This window comes from Lycium ferocissimum, chromosome 2 (assembly GCF_029784015.1).
Source record: "Lycium ferocissimum isolate CSIRO_LF1 chromosome 2, AGI_CSIRO_Lferr_CH_V1, whole genome shotgun sequence".
NCBI lineage: Eukaryota > Viridiplantae > Streptophyta > Magnoliopsida > Solanales > Solanaceae > Lycium > Lycium ferocissimum.
In genome coordinates, this window is record NC_081343.1 from 61,345,526 (window position 1) to 61,363,042 (window position 17,517).

The 17,517-nt window shown below is 36.0% G+C and overlaps 1 protein-coding gene and 1 long non-coding RNA gene across 3 annotated transcripts; one reads left to right on the forward strand and one right to left on the reverse strand.

Moving 5' to 3' along the window:
* Positions 1-5,590: 5,590 nt before the first annotated feature.
* On the reverse strand, positions 5,591-17,499 carry LOC132046553 (vacuolar sorting protein 39). 2 transcript variants are annotated; one of them, XM_059437212.1, is made up of 12 exons: positions 16,992-17,499; positions 15,955-16,166; positions 14,803-14,934; positions 14,554-14,697; positions 12,885-12,997; positions 11,089-11,515; positions 10,029-10,358; positions 9,401-9,622; positions 8,940-9,182; positions 7,962-8,411; positions 6,525-6,623; positions 5,591-6,266 (listed from the first exon to the last, which is right to left on the reverse strand). In XM_059437212.1, the coding sequence occupies exons 1-12, from the start codon at positions 17,410-17,412 to the stop codon at positions 6,066-6,068; spliced, it is 2,994 nt and encodes a 997-aa protein (XP_059293195.1). In that variant the 5' UTR covers positions 17,413-17,499; the 3' UTR covers positions 5,591-6,065. The 2 variants fall into 2 exon arrangements, with proteins under 2 accessions (XP_059293195.1, XP_059293196.1); XM_059437213.1 differs by lacking the exons at positions 15,955-16,166; positions 16,992-17,499 and adding an exon at positions 15,617-15,646.
* On the forward strand, positions 7,157-7,935 carry LOC132046555 (uncharacterized). The gene is made up of 2 exons (XR_009412734.1): positions 7,157-7,271; positions 7,750-7,935. It is a non-coding gene; the product is annotated as an uncharacterized LOC132046555 (long non-coding RNA).
* Positions 17,500-17,517: the final 18 nt, after the last annotated feature.

A 17,517-nucleotide genomic window follows, 5' to 3' on the forward strand; every position in this document is an offset into this window, starting at 1 on the left:
GGATTAATTGGGCTCAAATGCGGATATCGAGCACCAATCGAAAAATCAAAGAACGTGAAAAATGAGGTAGGAGGTTCGATAGGCTTTTAAAAAGTAGACTTTAAAAACAAAACAAAAACAAAAAAATTGACATAAATAAATAAGATTAGGACCTAAAAGTAATTAATTAAAAAGTTTTAAAAAAATTTGAAAATTATTGTAAGGACTACAAAAGTCCCCGAAATTTCGATAGGCTTTTGAAAAGTAGACTTTAAAAACAAAAAACAAAAAAATTGACTTAAATAAATAAAATTAGGACATAAAAGTAATTAATGAAAAAGTTTTTAAAAATTTGGGAAATTAATGTGAGGACTACAAAAGTCCTCACATTCCTCTATATATAATAGTAATACTATGTGAGGCCGTCTTGCCCAAACTGAATATAAAAGCGGATATTTTAACTAAAGAAATATAATTTGTGTTAGTACGAGTGTACAACAACAACAACAACAACAATAATATACCCATAGTCACACAGAGTGGGTAGTTATATAAAAGCAAAATTTTCATTCCACTCCTTTAATATTTTAACTTCCATTTTGATGAAATTATAACTTATGTATCCTAATTTTAAAAGTTATTTAGTTCTAAATAAATAATCTATACATAGTTAATGAACTTTTAAGACAAATACATAATTTAACTTGTGCGACGGATGGAGCTCCTCTCTTAATTAGGGATTAGGGGTTCGAACATGGATATGGAAAAAAAATCTTTGGAGGAAGCGCTCCCCCGAATAGGCGCGATGCGATGCGAATTATACGGATTAATTGGGCTCAAATGCGGATATCGAGCACCAATCGAAAATCAAAGAACGTGAAAAATGAGGTAGGAGGTTTGATAGCTTTTGAAAAGTAGACTTTAAAAACAAAAACAAAAAAATTGACATAAATAAATAAGATTAGGACCTAAAAGTAATTAATTAAAAAGTTTTAAAATTATTGTAAGGACTACAAAAATCCCCAGGCTCAATAGCTTTTGAAAAGTAGACTTTAAAAACAAAAAACAAAAAAATTGACTTAAATAAATAAAATTAGGACATAAAAGTACTTAATGAAAAAGTTTTTAAAAATTTGGGAAATTATTGTGAGGACTACAAAAGTCCTCACATTCCCTCTTATATATAATAGTAATATAAATATATAGTACTAAACTAATATAAAGTACCCATGGTATTTGATACATTAGTGAAAAACTTTTTGCACATAAAACTAGCACTGCTTCTGCTACTACTGCTTGAGAAGCATCTCCCCTGTCTATAATTACGACTCCACCAGAGCTATAATGTGAATGTGAATGTGAATGGTATTTAATATTGAGTTTAATTTATATATACCGTCAATATAATATGACATGACAATACTATTACATTGAGGTGTCGTTTGGTTGTTTGTTAGAGTAATGCAATGTCGTTTGGTTGCTCGTTAGAGTTATGCATGTATTAATAATACGTAAATTAGTTACATAAGGTTTAGTTATACATGTAGTATTTGTTATTCTATCTTCTATCCTGCATGAAATAATGCATAAATTGACTCATAACTTATACATATTTTAGTTATGTGAGGTTGTAAAATGATAACCAAACACCATATTTGGTGAGCTGAATTTTATACAAAGTAACTAAAAAACTACCAAATATGATATTAATTATGCTAATTTTAACACAGGAATAATTTCCTTCCTAACTAGCAACCAAATTGACCCCACATTTTATAGGTGGTGTATACGAGATGCTTGCAACTAGCGAGCAGCAACTGGTATAGAAGATGGAGAGCACATAGTTTATGTAAACGAACAGTTGTGTATTGACAAGTTGGATTTGAAAAGTCTAGTAGTAGTAATTAATATCACCTCGTTTTATCAATTGTGCGTTTTACGCAGAAGAATGTGCCATAGAACAAGAGCTACAAAAAAAAAAAAAAAAAAAATGCATCAGTGTTTTCTGGCTTCTATTGGTAACTGCAAAGGATATGGGTATGACCAGGCATGGACCGCACTCTGTACTCCGGATTTTTAGTATGACGTGAAATAAAGAAAAAAAGTTTTATGTACGAATAGTGTACTTATTTTTGTGGCTGTGGTACTTCTACCTCTCAACTTAACAAGACAGACATACAATAATTGGTTACACGCTTTTGCTCAGCTATATATGATGCAACAGAAACAGGATTTCAGAGTAACAAGGCCAGCACCTTAAATATAGAGCCAGGGAGGGACCAAATCATCTATAAATTACTGTTAACTCCGAATGATACGAAGGGCAGAGCTATTAGGGGTCGTTTGGTTAGAGTTACATGCAAGATTTAGTTATACATTCTTCAATTATTTATATATGAGTTAGTATTTAAAGACTCATTTGGTATGCGGGATGGGATAACAATCACATGGGACAAAATGTAGATTATTTTATCCTGCGTTTGATTGGTGGAATAAGGGATAACAATTTCTTAGAAGGTACTAAATGGTGGGATTAGTTATCCTATATAAAGGGTGGGATAGTAATCCCATTGAATATCCTTGTCTATTTCATCCCGCATATCATACGAGCCCAATGTATTTAGTTATTTCATCTTCTATCCTCAATAAATAATAATTAAATTCTCATAACTTATACATGCTTTAGTTATGTGAGATTGTAGACTGATAATCAAATACTATACTTGGTGTGCTGAACGTTATACATAGCAACTAAAATGCTACTAAACATGATACAGAGCACTGGTTATACTGATTTAATACATGAATAATTCACTTTCTGGCCAACAAAGACCCCTTAAAGTGCTGGAGACTTACCACTGTAATATAAAAGTGCATAATTGATACATTGAAAATTAAATATGTTTCATCATATATCAGACGACCCAAAATCAAAATTTACTGAGACTAATGGATTAAAAGTGCAATTATCACCCGTAAGAGTGGCTGAGTTGGTTCAGCTAGCAGTTTTCCACGTGAGAGACCTGAGATCGATTTTCCTCGTCAACAACTTTCTCAGTCCGAATTCGTCGCACGGGGTTTGCCTAGTGCGGTTTACATCTCCTGTGTGATTGCGGGCCATTGCATTAGGAGCAGAGTTTACCCAGAGCGCACACTACTAGAAAAAGAGGTTTTCCCCACCGACATTCAATGGAAAATTTGTGCTACAAAACATGATTTTCCCACCTCATTCCCTCCGAACAATATCACTGGGAAAATGCATGGTGGAAAACAGGTTCTCATTGAAACGCTGGGAAACTTCATAATTTTTCCATGTGAAAATTTTACTATTTATGTTTTTTCCACCGACATTCAGTGGAAAATAGCCACTGGAAATTTTTCAGGAGGAAATCAGTGGGAAAATAGTGATTTTTCAGTAGTGGCACCCGAAAGGATAGCTACTAGGGGTGTCAATGGTACGGTTCGGGCGGTTATTTTATAAAATTTATACCATATCAATTTTTCGGTTATTTCATTTTGTAGAACCAAAATTAAACTTTTCGAAACCGTCTCATCATCTCGGTTTCTCTTCGGTATCGGTATGTTCGGTTAATTTTCAGTATTTTTTTTTAAAAGAACATCATGTTATATTAACTAGTAAAAGTTATAGACACGATATCATGCATACTTCTATAGGACTTTGGCAAAAACTCCCGAAACATTTTCTTGTTTAAAAGATGATGAATAAAAAAAAATATGAAAGACGAAAAGAATAAAGATTAATTCCACTATTTTATGGTAGTGTAAAACAATGTTAAGCAAAGACAAAAAGTATAATTTAGATCGCACGAGGGGGCAAAATCAATCAAGATGGGACTCGAGAACTGAGTCTACTAAGATTAAGTGTCCAAAATAAGAGAAATATAAAATCTTACGAGAGGAAAGATATCTAATACTTTGTAACTTTCTATCCAAGATCATTGAAATACCTTGTGTTTACAAGCTAGTTACTATTCGAGATGGTAGAACTAATTTAATTTCAGTAGGAGAAGTATAATAAATTTCAGAGTTAGAACTTTAGGTGTTAATTATGTTGCCGCCTTGTGGTCATTTTCATCATCCTGAACCTAAGGCGAAATTATATATTTAAATTTAATATATAGAATATATTTTACACATATAAACTTATTTTGTACGGTTCGGTATTTATTCGGTTTTTTTTTATAAAATTATAAACCAATCTAATTATTCGGTACAGCTATAAATTTATATAAAAACCGTCGGTTTTATTAAAATAAACCTACAAATCGATTCGGCACGGTGCGGTTTGGTCAGTTAAGTCGGTTTTTTGAAAACCATTGACAACCGTTCCCTACTTAAAAAAATAAAAAAATGTGGGATTACCCTTTCTTTTTTGGGTACCTCAGAGACAATATTGTATTGAAAAATGCTTGATTCATAGGGCAAGAATTGGCATGGAAAACGAGGGAGACATTGACACAGACAACCTCAATCAGTTTACTATGATGATGGCCAAGACAAAGACACGAACCATGCAACTAAGCAGCAGCAACAACAAGTGTTTATTCCTATCAACTCCGACAGAGTAATCAGCTCAACTCCCATTTCAATGTCTTTCCTGACAAATACCCTTGCGTATCAACACCGCTTACCTTTGGTATTCTTGAACTGGTGTTGTTGGAACAGCTGCTTCTGCAATTCTTGGTGCTAAGGTTACTGTGATTATCCTTTAGATGTGTCACTTGGAAAATACATCCGTATTGACTAGGATGGACTCATGGATATCTCATAGCCGAAAACTAGCAGTGTGCAGCGATTTAGTAATTAAAACTTCATGATTTTATTTTGGTTCTTAAAGTTTCCTTGAGGTATCAACTAGGTATCAACTAATAAGAAAGATAATGAACAACCCCCATATTTTCTTTTCACAAATTAGACAAAAAAAGAAAAAGAAAAAAGACATACAATCTTGTCAAAATAAGCATTTCTCAAGTACGGGATATTCAGGAAGAACGTGTTCTTCCGGCTCAATACCGTATTAGGACTCTTTACTTTGTTGGATCTATAGGATTTCCTTTGAACTAAGAGGGAGTGAATTAGGATATATTATCAAAATGGTTAAACTTCATCTATAAATCTTTTGCATCAAAAGTCAAATAATTAGATTTGAATGAATTTTTAAAGGATGCAATTCTTTCCGTTAGTATAGCTTATTTCAGAATATCTATAGCATCCTTTTTATATAGCCTCATTTATTCTTCTTCAAAAAATTGAGTTAATTAATTCTTTAGTTAAAAAGAGTCCTAAGAGAATTCCGTGGGACAAGATTCTGTGACTTCCCTCCTGTGCTGCAAATTCTTTGGGTATCTTATGTGTACCATGATCACCTCTATGATCCTCTGTGTTCTGGTAAGGGGTGGAAAGAAAGCTATTGTGATGCCTCTATTTGAGAAGATGTAAGAAACTTTTTGATATCCAAATCATAAATGCATACAAAGCCTCTACGATTTGGGTGGTTGTGTACCTTTTTATGAGAGCCACTATCGTCAACCAAGGTTTGTTGTTGGTGGGATGTCAGTGTGAATCTTAATTGTCATGTTTAGCAATGGGGTTTGTTGCTTTTACAAACAACGCCGAAAATTGTGAATTATTGCATAATAATTGAACATTCACAGCCAGAGTTGCAACAAACAATGCATACAAAGACACACTTAACAATTAAGTCACAAACAAACCTCGAATACAAGCTGACATCACACAACCTCAAATCCGTCACATTCACTTCCATATTTGACATAATATACAACAAAGTGAGTATTACACATTCCTTTGTGAGAAGCACTGTCATTCTTTGCTTGCACACCAGTACCACCAGCACGTTTCATATCTCTTGGCATTAATCATGCAAACACACCAGAACACTTCCAGAAACACTGAGAGCAGAAGTGTCCTACTTTCAGGAATAAATGGCGACTTGAAACTTAAAGCCGCAGAACATGTTAAACGGTCATAACATGAAGAAAACGGATCAATGCCATATACAGCAACCCAAAAAATGCAGTTCAACGAAATCCAATTTCTCGTTATCATCTTTTCCTCAACTGAGAACCTCTTCCAACTGCCTTCATATTCTGTGAATCTCTAAAGCAAACAAAGTGCACAATTGTCTTACCATTAGGATAGACTGCAAAGACACTGGTGCCAATCTTCTTGTTGCAAAGAGAGCACATGCTATCACTTGTGATCTTCAAGACTGCTTTCCTTTGGCTATACAGTTCATCTTTAACCTGTTTCATACATAGTTTTACAATGAGAGAGGACAAATACTAAACCACATCTTTAGTAAACAATCTAATCGTACAAATTAAATACTCCAGGATTAATTTTCAAATTTCCACACGTTCTCTAACATAAACTCTAAAACAATTGAATTGCAAAGATGATAATTGGCAGTTGCCACAGAACAGATAAAAAAAATGATTCACATGCCGGTAAAGAAAATCAATGTACTCTGTGTGTATTGGTCTGACCACAGTAAGACTTACCTGTAGGTTTTCACTTTCTCTCAAACTTTTTATCACTGAAAAGTTCCGATACGCTTCACTGGATTTCCTCAGAAGAGGAGCAAGAAATGGAAGCAAGTTCTGCATGATGCCAAAATGAATCAATACATTACTATAACAGGAAGATGTGAAACATTCTCGCTCATGCATGCATCCATGCACAGGGAAAAGCTAGAGATAATGACTCTGCAGTTGCAATTTTAGCATGTCAAGGCATGAATTATCCCACAGTAGTGTATGTGTATTTTCAGAAAACCCTAAAGGCTCTACTACCTTATCTTCTCATAACTTGATGCTGGGAGAACATAAAGAAAAACTAAAACAATCCTTTGTCCAAAGAGAACCAAGAAGATGCTGACATGATATCTACCAGCATATCAGGAGTAACATTATACAGTATTTTACTTGGCGTAGTTGTTTCAAACAGATAATTCGGTATACTTGACCATTTGAAAGACAGATTGATCAAACTTCACCTTGCACCTTCCTTAACGTGTATTATCCCAAAGTCAATATTTAAAAATAATATAGCTGGAAACATCTCATATGCAGTTTAAGGAACGTGACTAATCTATAAACCACACATTAGGAATTTAGGACATATTAACACGGTCAGTGCTCCCAGACCCCCCTCGTGGGAATATACTGGGTATGTTCATGCTGTTGTTAATATGATTAGTGCTCAGATGCAGAAAGTACCATCACTCTTGACTAGATATCTTAGCTTAAGTTACTCGGACTCGGGTGCGGGTGTCCGATACGGGTGCGGATCTAGATGTCGGATCCTTCATGATCTAAATTTTAAGATTCGGGGATACGGATCTAGTTATGGATACGGGTGCGGGGATTCGGCTTAAAAAATTCAAATATCTAAAAATAGAGTTATAAAACCTAAATTAAGGAATATTATGTGGAAAACTTGAGAAAAAAAATATTGATCAAGAGGAGAATCCCCAAAGGAGATAAAAGGAAACAGAGTGACATAGAAATTTTTTATATACAAGGTATTCCATTTTCTTAAATTTCACCTTAGCTGTAGTTTTGATTAAAGAAATCATTGAATCTGTCCAGAATTTCTACGTCGATTTTGGTCAAAGTATCCAAAATCGGTTGACCAGATCGGGTACGGATCCCACACCCACACCCATGTCATGTCGACACGGGTGCGGCACCGAAAGTGAAGAGTCCGAGTAACATACTTAGCTAGTGTTTTAGTGAGTTTTTTCTTTTTATAGCTTTTAGCCGGAGGGGTGGGGGTTGTGGCATGATGGTATAGCAAAGCCTATCTCTGGTTTCTTTTCTGAGAGAATCACTTCTGCACGCAAGGAATGATTGTTTACTTCAGCCCGTTTTGGTTAAATATTGACCACCTTCCTCATCTAGCTCATGTATACCATCACATTTTGATGGTTCATTTACCTGTAGCTTAGTGTCCCTTGGCAATAGTTTCAGCGCTTGGGCCCCATGAATCCGATCCCACCTTCTGCTCAAAAGATCCAGCACCTGATCTATCATAATAGTAGAACCTCCTTCCTCGGCAGCATCTTCTGTATCTCCATCACTCCTACCACTGTCAGTGCCACTTGGACTGAATCGAATGTCCTCAGCACCCTCAATTTCAGCAATTTTCTTGAAGCGGCCTCCTTTTACCTTTGCTGTAGTTCCTGAACCAACTTTCGGAATCCCAGGGCTCTGAGATGATACCAGATTAGTAATTTTCTTCTCAAAATTTTTTGTTGTCTTCGTGGGATTTAGATAGATTTGCAGTAGAGTCAGGTAAATGTTTCCATAAGATTTTGCTGAATGTTGTTGAAGTCCTGAATCGTACACTCGATCACAGTAGGACAGTGCAAGTTCAGGAACGTGAAGCTATAAATCAAAGAGAGCAATTCACTTCAGTAAAATGCATTCAAGCTGGTAAAATGCAAATAAAGAGACAACTGAAAAGACTTCAATGCCTGCCATCAAATTCAAAAAATTAGACATGTATTAATGACAAAAAAGAGGTCATATCCCATGCCTCTACTTAACATTGCATACTAGCCCAACAACATATAGAAAAAGAAAGGGTGAAAGCAAAATCCAATTATATAATAGAACTATGAGAAAGTTAACAATTATTTATCCAGATAACTATGAGAAGGTTAACGTCTGACCAACAGGTACACTAACTAAAAGAAGAGTGAAATGATCGCACTACTGAGATTGGCTGCTACATTAGTCAACAGATCTAACAACAAATGCCAAGTTCGCAATACAAGTCTGTAATAATGCTTATGCTGAAGAACTTGCACAGTTTGGATTTTTGGCATACCTTAAGTCCCCTCAAAAGCACCAATACATTAGATAAAAGACTATCTTAAAAAATTTCATGTGCAGTTTAGGCGGGAGAAATACCTTGTGCACATAAATAGACAGCGCAAGTTCATGTTGATTCATTTTCCCCAACAGAATTGCACGTTCTTCATACAAAGCATCTGGTGGAAGTTTCTTCAGCAACACCTCTGGATTATATCCAGAGATACTCTCCAAAGAAGACAATAGCTTTTTCCTAGTCGGAGAACATGTTTTCTCATCCCACTTCTGCTGGGAATTAAGTTCAGCATACAAATCAAGCACTTCTGAGAGATAAATTTGCACCTGCCACAAGTTACTAAGCGCATTTATCATAGCCACAGAAGCATGGAATTGAAGCACAAAAATTTATCCCCTGATAAACAGTATTGGAGCTAGATAGTTGTTTCCAATTTTCTCGATTCACTCAATTTGCTTTTGTCGCTTTTATGCAGTAGAAGGAACATAGGGGAAAGAAAAAGAGAAGCTACAGAAAAACCAGACAGATGAACAAGTGCCTCTACCATTTCATTCTTCAGATTCTCAGAGATGCTATTTTCATTCATGGCAAGCATGACTTCCAGATATTTTGCCTGCATGTCTGGAGCATGCTGTTTTAAGTAAGAATTCACCAGGTCCGCTGGAATGTTACCAGACAAGAATAGCTCAATGGTTTGCATAGGACAGCTCTCAAGAACAGGCAATGAGAACTCCAGGACAAGCATGGGGTCAGTTGCACAAAGGGGCTGTGAAAAAAAAAAAAAAAAAAGGAAACAATCAGGTGTATATTTATGAAATGATATAATAACTGCATTGGTGAAGTTTTGTTCCATAAAGTTCCTTAAAGAGAGCTTCGCTTAACCTTGTGCTGAGCAGTGAGCACAAATGAAGCGTATGATAGGAAATAACCCCAAGAATTTCCACAAACGTAGATGTATCAAATATTAAAAGGATTAAATGGACTCCTAGACATATCACAGTCCAAAATCTTCCACAAAAGTCAAGTTGGCAGTTCATGGTTATGCCTGATATCTGCCCCGACATGGACCCATAACTCATATTGGTCTCCAATTTTCAACATAGCTGATCCAAAAACTTTAAGAGCTTCCACATCTCTCAAGTAATAAAGAAAAAGTAGATAAAGAAGCATACTTTAAGATATTCAATGATCATATCAGGCTTGAACTTCGTTGAGAGCTCTACAGGAGTTTGCTCTGACTTGGACTCTTCCACCAGTTGATGGAGAAGTTTCAGTGCTTCACGATGCATTGTATTGCTCCTATAAAGCTCTAGCAGACAAGCATACTGGCTTCTTTTTTGCAGGAACTCCTCACATATTTTCACATCACAGTAGTTGAGGGCTTTCAGAAAATCTGTAGCAGTAGAAGACTGTCCAGTTAAAAGCAGAGCTTGAAGAAGTGCAGTGTCCAGTATTGCAGCCATATCCCTAGCAATGGAAGTGATTGGAGCATGAATTCTGCCCTAAATGAATCAAAGAAGCAACATTTTAGATGTAAATTAGGCAAGTAATACAGCAAGGTAGAATCACCACAGTAATAACAGCTCTTTGAGGCACATTAGTTATTTTTCCCTTTTAAGTGGTTTCTCCCTTCAGTAGATCCACTAAAATAAGCCATTACTTTTGCATATAGCAGAATCAGAACTTACCTCCCTGACATTTAGACTTTGATACAAATGAAACAGTATTTTCCGGAAGGCTATAAATGATCTATAACTTGAATAATCAATCAGAATATTTTGCACTAACTGAACTTCTTCTTTCTGATAAGGTTTTTGCTAATTAAATACATCAAACACAGCCAGACAGAAAGGTATACACTTGGATGCAAAGAAAGGTCGATGTCAAACAGCTCAATATAATTTGAGTGCTTGTTAAACAAGATAACTAACTGGATACAATTTCCCTTAGTGGAGTCTTTGGAGTTTCAAGAAAGCTTTGCTTATAAATACTGAAATACACTGCTAGTCACAGTTAGTTTTTCCTTGAGCCGAGGGTCTATAGGAAACAACCTCTCCACCTTCATGGTAGGGGTAACATCTACCCTCCCCAACATTTTGTGAAACAATGTTGTTGTTGTTGTACCTAGTCACACAGTTGAAGAGATCCGGCATAAATTGGGAACTTATTCAAACAAAAAGTTCCCCGAAAACGCTGCCGATGGAAAGCATAAGACAAACATTGAAAAGTAACCTTGGTTGGTTTTTTGGACCGGCCAGTTCCATAAGAAATGAAATTATTTCCTACAGCATCTGAAACCACCTCTTCAGTTCCCTCGGCTGTGGCTTTGTCAATGACACTGTATCTCTTCTTCTGCAAATATACGATCAGAGCCATCAAAGTGTTGTGGCTCTTTTTCTTGGATTCTGTATCCATTTCATCAGATTCTAAGACACTTGAAGGCATAGAATCCAGATCATCAGACAGACCAGAGGAACCTCGGGAGAGATATGGTGCATCTGCATCATCCGCAAATTTCTGTTCTTCAGGTATGAAAGATGATTTTGAAACAATAATGGATGGATATAAGGCGAGCACATAAGTGATTTCAACTTGAGATGCCAGAAAATGTTCCATTGCTTCTTCATAGCTCCCATTTTCAAACAGAAAGTGCGCGTATCTGTATCAGAGACTTGTTATCAATCTTCATGTATATTAGTTTTAACACTTCCTCCTTTTCTTTCCTTCTTTTCAAAGAAAATGACTAATGAGCTAAAGCTACAACAAATGAAAAGAACAATAAATGACATTAGAAGCAAGCTGTAATTAGTAACTTTTTTGCCAATCCATGTTCATAGTTCAATTTTTTTTTTTTTTTTCTCATAATGGTGGTGTCAATGCCAGGTTGTGCACACCTTGACTTATCCATGTTACCCAGCAAAAGTATTGGCTAACTCTGCCCACCAAGGTCCAGCAAGATGAGAAGTAATCACCTAGTATTTTTTTTCCCGCCTTTGCTGGAATTTGAACCCTGGTCTCCCAGGGCTTTTTTCATATCATTGATCACTAGGCCGTACCCTTTGGTGCTGTTTATATTTCAACTTTCCCGGGAAAAAGGAGAACTGACTAGAAAATCAACACGAGATAGTTTCCTGGTCAAGCCAGTATGCTGTCAGTCTTCCTACTCATGCGTACTACACTAGATGAAGTAAAACTTTCTAGCAAACATATCACCTCACATAAGTTTATGGTAATAATATCCTATCCATTATTCCTGTCCAAATGAAAAATGTACATCGTTATCAATAATTTCACATTTGGCTTGAAGCCTACATTTATCAAAAGATGTTTACATTTTTATTGAGTCTTTTCTGTGAGTATAACAAAAGTCCAAGCTTTCAATAAGAATTAATTTCTAATATAGCCTCTACTATAGTCTAATCTTTATCAAGAACAGCGACATATTTTGTTAGATCCCACATTATCAATCCATTAAGAAGCCAAGACTTTCTGATGGAGGATTTCAAAAGCTCTCTATAACAAAGAACAAACCCTAGTTAAAAAGTATATCTACAGATGTTTCCACAAAATTTTGGCCTCAGTGATTCTCATAAAACTTTCTTCAAATGTTCTGATTTAGAAGCTTTAAAATTAAGACTTCACAGCATACTTTGATATCTGCCTCGACATGGACACACATCTATTTGTAACTTGTGCTAAATATAAACATGTTTACACCATAACATCATATAAGAAAATATGCAATAACTTTGACTTAAACGAGATACTATTGCCATTGAACTATGTTGTTAACATAGAAATTAGTTAAATGTCCGGGAGTAGGTTAAGTCGACACTAAATGAGATACATTTTTATTTGGTTCAGTAAAAAGTAAACTTTCATTAATAAAAAACAAGAAGGTGCTGAAAATGATCTAAATGAGATATATCACCATTGACTTATAATCTAGCACAAAATTTGATTAAACGCAGAAGGAAGGCTGTTTTTCTTTTCTTTTTTTTTCGGGGGGAGGAAGAGGGGTGTATCACCTTATATGAATTGATTGCTCCTTTGCAGATCTAAGACTTGAATCTTCTGGTGGTAGCAATTTGCACAAAGCCAAGGCCTCCGCAAAGTTTCCAGATGCTGTTAGTTGTACAATCTGCATCATAAAGAAAAGTTGGAATCACACTCACAATAAACTCGCTGAATAACGCGTCTGCCACTATAACTTTCTCCACTTAAAACCCCGACTTATGTACCTGAGATGTGCGTCTAACCCTCACATCACCTGTTGCGCTCTTACAGCTAGATCAAAGCCCTGGAGCCAATACATTTTAAAGGAAGTACTTTTAACTTTTAGTCTTTGATATGCACTAATTTATTTTTCCAGCAGTAGCTCAAGAAGTTGGTGAAAGAGGAAACCACAACGATATATACACATTCTCCAAGCCTATGCATAGAGATCAATAAATTCCTGCGGAATATACAAGGAATTTCTTTTACTTTTACCTTGCTGATGAATTTAGGGATCCTTTATTAATCCCTGTTAGTAACAGGTTCAAGGTGCATCGCCTAACAGGTTCCACGCCCACTGATCCAAGCTCAATAATTCAGACCTAAAGTTCTTTTGGCCAATTGGTAGACCAAGTCCAAGAACCATGGTATGAGCCTGAACCCAGGTTTCACTGCTATAAATCTTGATCAACAAGCTAAGCGTGGGATAATTGCCTTCATATCTTGATTAACTAGCCAGAGGTGCACTCCTAGCACAAGAGTAGCTTTACAAGTTGAAGGCTTAATTTGAAGGCATCAGAACTCACCTCTTTGGGGCCACCTAGGATCCTGGTGAGTTTTGCAAGTTGAAGGCTTAATTAGTGTTGAGGTTCAACAACAGACAAGCCTTGGCGCCAGAATAATATTCCGAGACTCCAATTTCAAGCCTTGATGTACAAGGTTCAACATCCATACTGTTTTTAGCACTAACATCCTCCAATCTCCATCACTTCAGCAAAAGACTAATAGTAATTGACTTAGGGCACTTCAGTGACGGTAAATCATAAAGATAAAATACACTGGTAATAAATACAACCCCATCTTGAAGGTATATTACACACTTTTCACTTTGCAGGACTTCCAAATTAAACATTTGGGTCTAAATTAAATCAGTCTGATGTTTTTCCAATCAAACCAGCCATGCACATGAATTCCAACATTTAATTTGTCTTTCTTCCACCACATGAATTTGATATACAAGTCAAACAAACTTCTTAGTTTCCACTCACAGTCAAACTACATAACATGCAAAGGGATGGGGGAGCATAAGTATCCGGAAAATGTGCCACAAGTTGATCTTTTTTATATAATGAAGAATATTCTCCAGTGCAATATTTATTTTCATGATTTTTTTTTTCCATAAAACTCTCAACTAAACTAATCTTTTTTTTTTTTTTTTTTTTTTTTTGATAAGTAAAGTAAGTAAAAATATTATTAAGGCTCACACAGGTCTCATAAACAAAACTAATCATGATTGTTACAACTTGCAAGACTTAGACTATCCCTTTGAGTGTCTAAGATTAGTTTCATGACAAACCTCAGTCCCCCCAAAATGAGTTGTTCACAGAGACATAAATGTGGTACAGTTCCAACACTGGATTAGAAGCATAAGCAGTATAGTTCAACATAATATTAAAGTAAACCTTCGAGAGTGACAATTACCTGTGCACCAAGAGGAACAGGAAAAAATCCAAAAACAGAATTATCAAGAGCTACAATCACAACATTGTTGCTTCGAACAAGACGACGAACATTCCTAAGGACAACTGTTTGAATTAAAGGATAAGGAACACGAAGAGAACGTATCTGCAATTTTCCAAAATATCAAACTGCATTATCATCCCAGATTTCGAAGGAGACACGCTTAAGTGAACAAAAAGTATGGATTAGCAAACTAGACACTCAAGCTACCTCAACATGTCGTGGTAAGAGACCCATTGCATACGGCTTCTGAATAATAACAACTGCAGGAGCTTCAGACCAACAAACCCTCCCTTCTTGGATCAACTTTCCCTTTTGGTCAACTAAGACACCAATGTTATCCTGAAACAACAACAGTTAACAACAATTAAGCACACAGATCGTTTTCAAAGATCTCTTTGTTTTTTTTGATAATTAAAGGTAATTTTTGTGAGAACCCAGAACCAACTGGTACTGGTTCAGTACCCAAAAAGAGCTGGACAGATAGTTTCCAAAGATTAGGACTTTACTCAAGAGAAGTGAGAGATGATCCATAAGGGCTTTATCAACTAAGTCACAGAGAGAAGACTATAGATTCTATGGAATCAAATATCATCCAGGGAATGAGGACAGAAGATGAATCATACATATGAATTAAATTCTGAAGTAAAAGTATGTTTCCCCTGCTCTATGGATACATTGAAGCTCTGGTATGTGGAATTTGAGAAGTAACAACACTATGGGAAGATGGCCCACCTCACTCCATCAGGCCATAGTGTTGTGTGCATGAGTGTGGAAAAGAACTGTAAGACCAATCAACTCATTGTAATAATGACAATGATAAGTTTTAAAAGACTGTTGAATGACTAGGAAGTGAATAAAATAGCTGACTTCCTCAGAAATTTGGAACATTTCCAGGTAATAGAGCAACTTAAGACAGATTAATCTGGCAGACGTACAGTAAAATCGGCCTATACAGTACTCATACATAGGGGCCAGCTGGGACTCAAATGGCCTTGGAAGCATATTTGGAAAGTGAAGATACCTTATAAGGTGGCATTTTTCTTGGCTAATTGTAAAGGAATCACACTTGACTCAAGAACACTTGATGAAACGGGGGGTTGAAGTTGTGTTCAAAATGCGTTTTGTGTCGGAAGGATTGGAGTTGACCAGCTTTGGCAAGATGAACTGCTGCTCTTATATCACTTTTGGTGTAAGGAAAAATTCCTAGATGGTGTTGAATCTTTGATAGATGATAGAATCCCTGTAAGAAGAGCAAGAAGATATCTTTGCTTCTTTTGAAATGTAAATATGATTTCTGCACAACCTTTATGCTGATGATATATAATATTATTACCTCTCTAAAAAAGGAACAAACATTACCTTGCCCAAGAGAAGTTCTCCCGAGGGAAGAGACACCACAAGAGGTGCGGCAGTCCTTCCTGAAGGAAACACCTCAGACAATACACCATTGGTGGTATTCAATATCATGTACTCTCTTCTAATCCCCAGGCAAATATTCTCACCACACCATGACATCGACTTGACTGTGTCAGGGACTCCAAATTCTTTCACCTCCACAAATCCCCTTCCCCCTATAGAAGTTTCAAATAAGAATCAGATTACAATAACAGAACTCTTATAGCATGAGAAAAATACTATCATCAAGATCCAAACTGCTTTGAGCAAGAAACCTGAAAGTCAAGTCACCAAGTGCAAGGAAAAAGAAATTACACGCATTTATGATACTTTTGTTAAACTACAAGTAGTGAACAGAAAAAAAAAAAAAAAAAAAAAAAAAAGTAGTGAACAGAAAGCTATACTCCCCCATCCCAATTTATGTAACACTCCTGCTATTTTCGGATGTTACATAATGTTTGAACCACTCCATTTTTGTACAACTTCCGGAAATTCAAATCATTAAACTATTTAAAGTTCCGGCATCATCTTAAGTTTTCTATATTTAAACTATCTTTTCAACCATTATTTTAATACTTTCTTTTACTTTCACTATTCTAACTTATATATCATGTTAATATATCTACGTCCACTCAAATATTGTCAAATAAAATAGGACAATATTTCTTTAGTAGCAAGGACAAGGGACACAGCTAATTCAGACTCCTAAAATGTCCCTCGGAAGATGCGCAAAAGGTACCTACATTTCGGTATGTCTCGGAGGCAAAAACAGAAACAGGATCATTCTTTTAACACATTTTAACCATCACCTTAACAGTGGGAAAACACAGTTCTAAATTATGTTCATAACATCATAAAATGATTCAGCCAATGGAAAAGTACTTTATTTCACCCACATTCACTCATCTAAAATAATCAGAAACTGCATTAATGCCGTGACAACAATGTAAAATTTCAATCAACAGAAAATGCAATTAAACAGCAATTCAAGTCGTCATTACCGTCGTGTCTGAAAATACAAACTCTCTTTTGCCTGCCAAAGCAAAGAAACCCTCTTTTATCATCCCATGAGTATACATTTGCACCTTTAGCCTTATTAATCACAGCCAAACTCTCCAAATTGGGCAACCGATGGAAATATATCGACTCAGAAAGGGAAAACAGAAGTTCTCGTGAAACAAGAACTTCCATGGCCAGCATTTGTCTTCTTGAAAATCCATTCACAGTTCTTTCAAGCACATAGTGTTCTTGTTGAAGACCTAAGGGTGGAGATTGATCGGAAATGGAAGATTCTGGGCCGTAGATACGGAGTGATCCATCGGAACATGCGATGAGCAAATTTGAGCCGTATGATTCGATAGCATCGATTTTGGATGGACAATTATTGAGGAGTTGGAAGGAATCATAGGCACTGTGCACCATTTTTCTTCTCGTATGATTGATGATTTGTGTAGCATGTCAAAGTAACCTCTGTATTCGACTGTCCACATGATGCGTCTTAGCATGCTAATGATCAGACGCTTACAA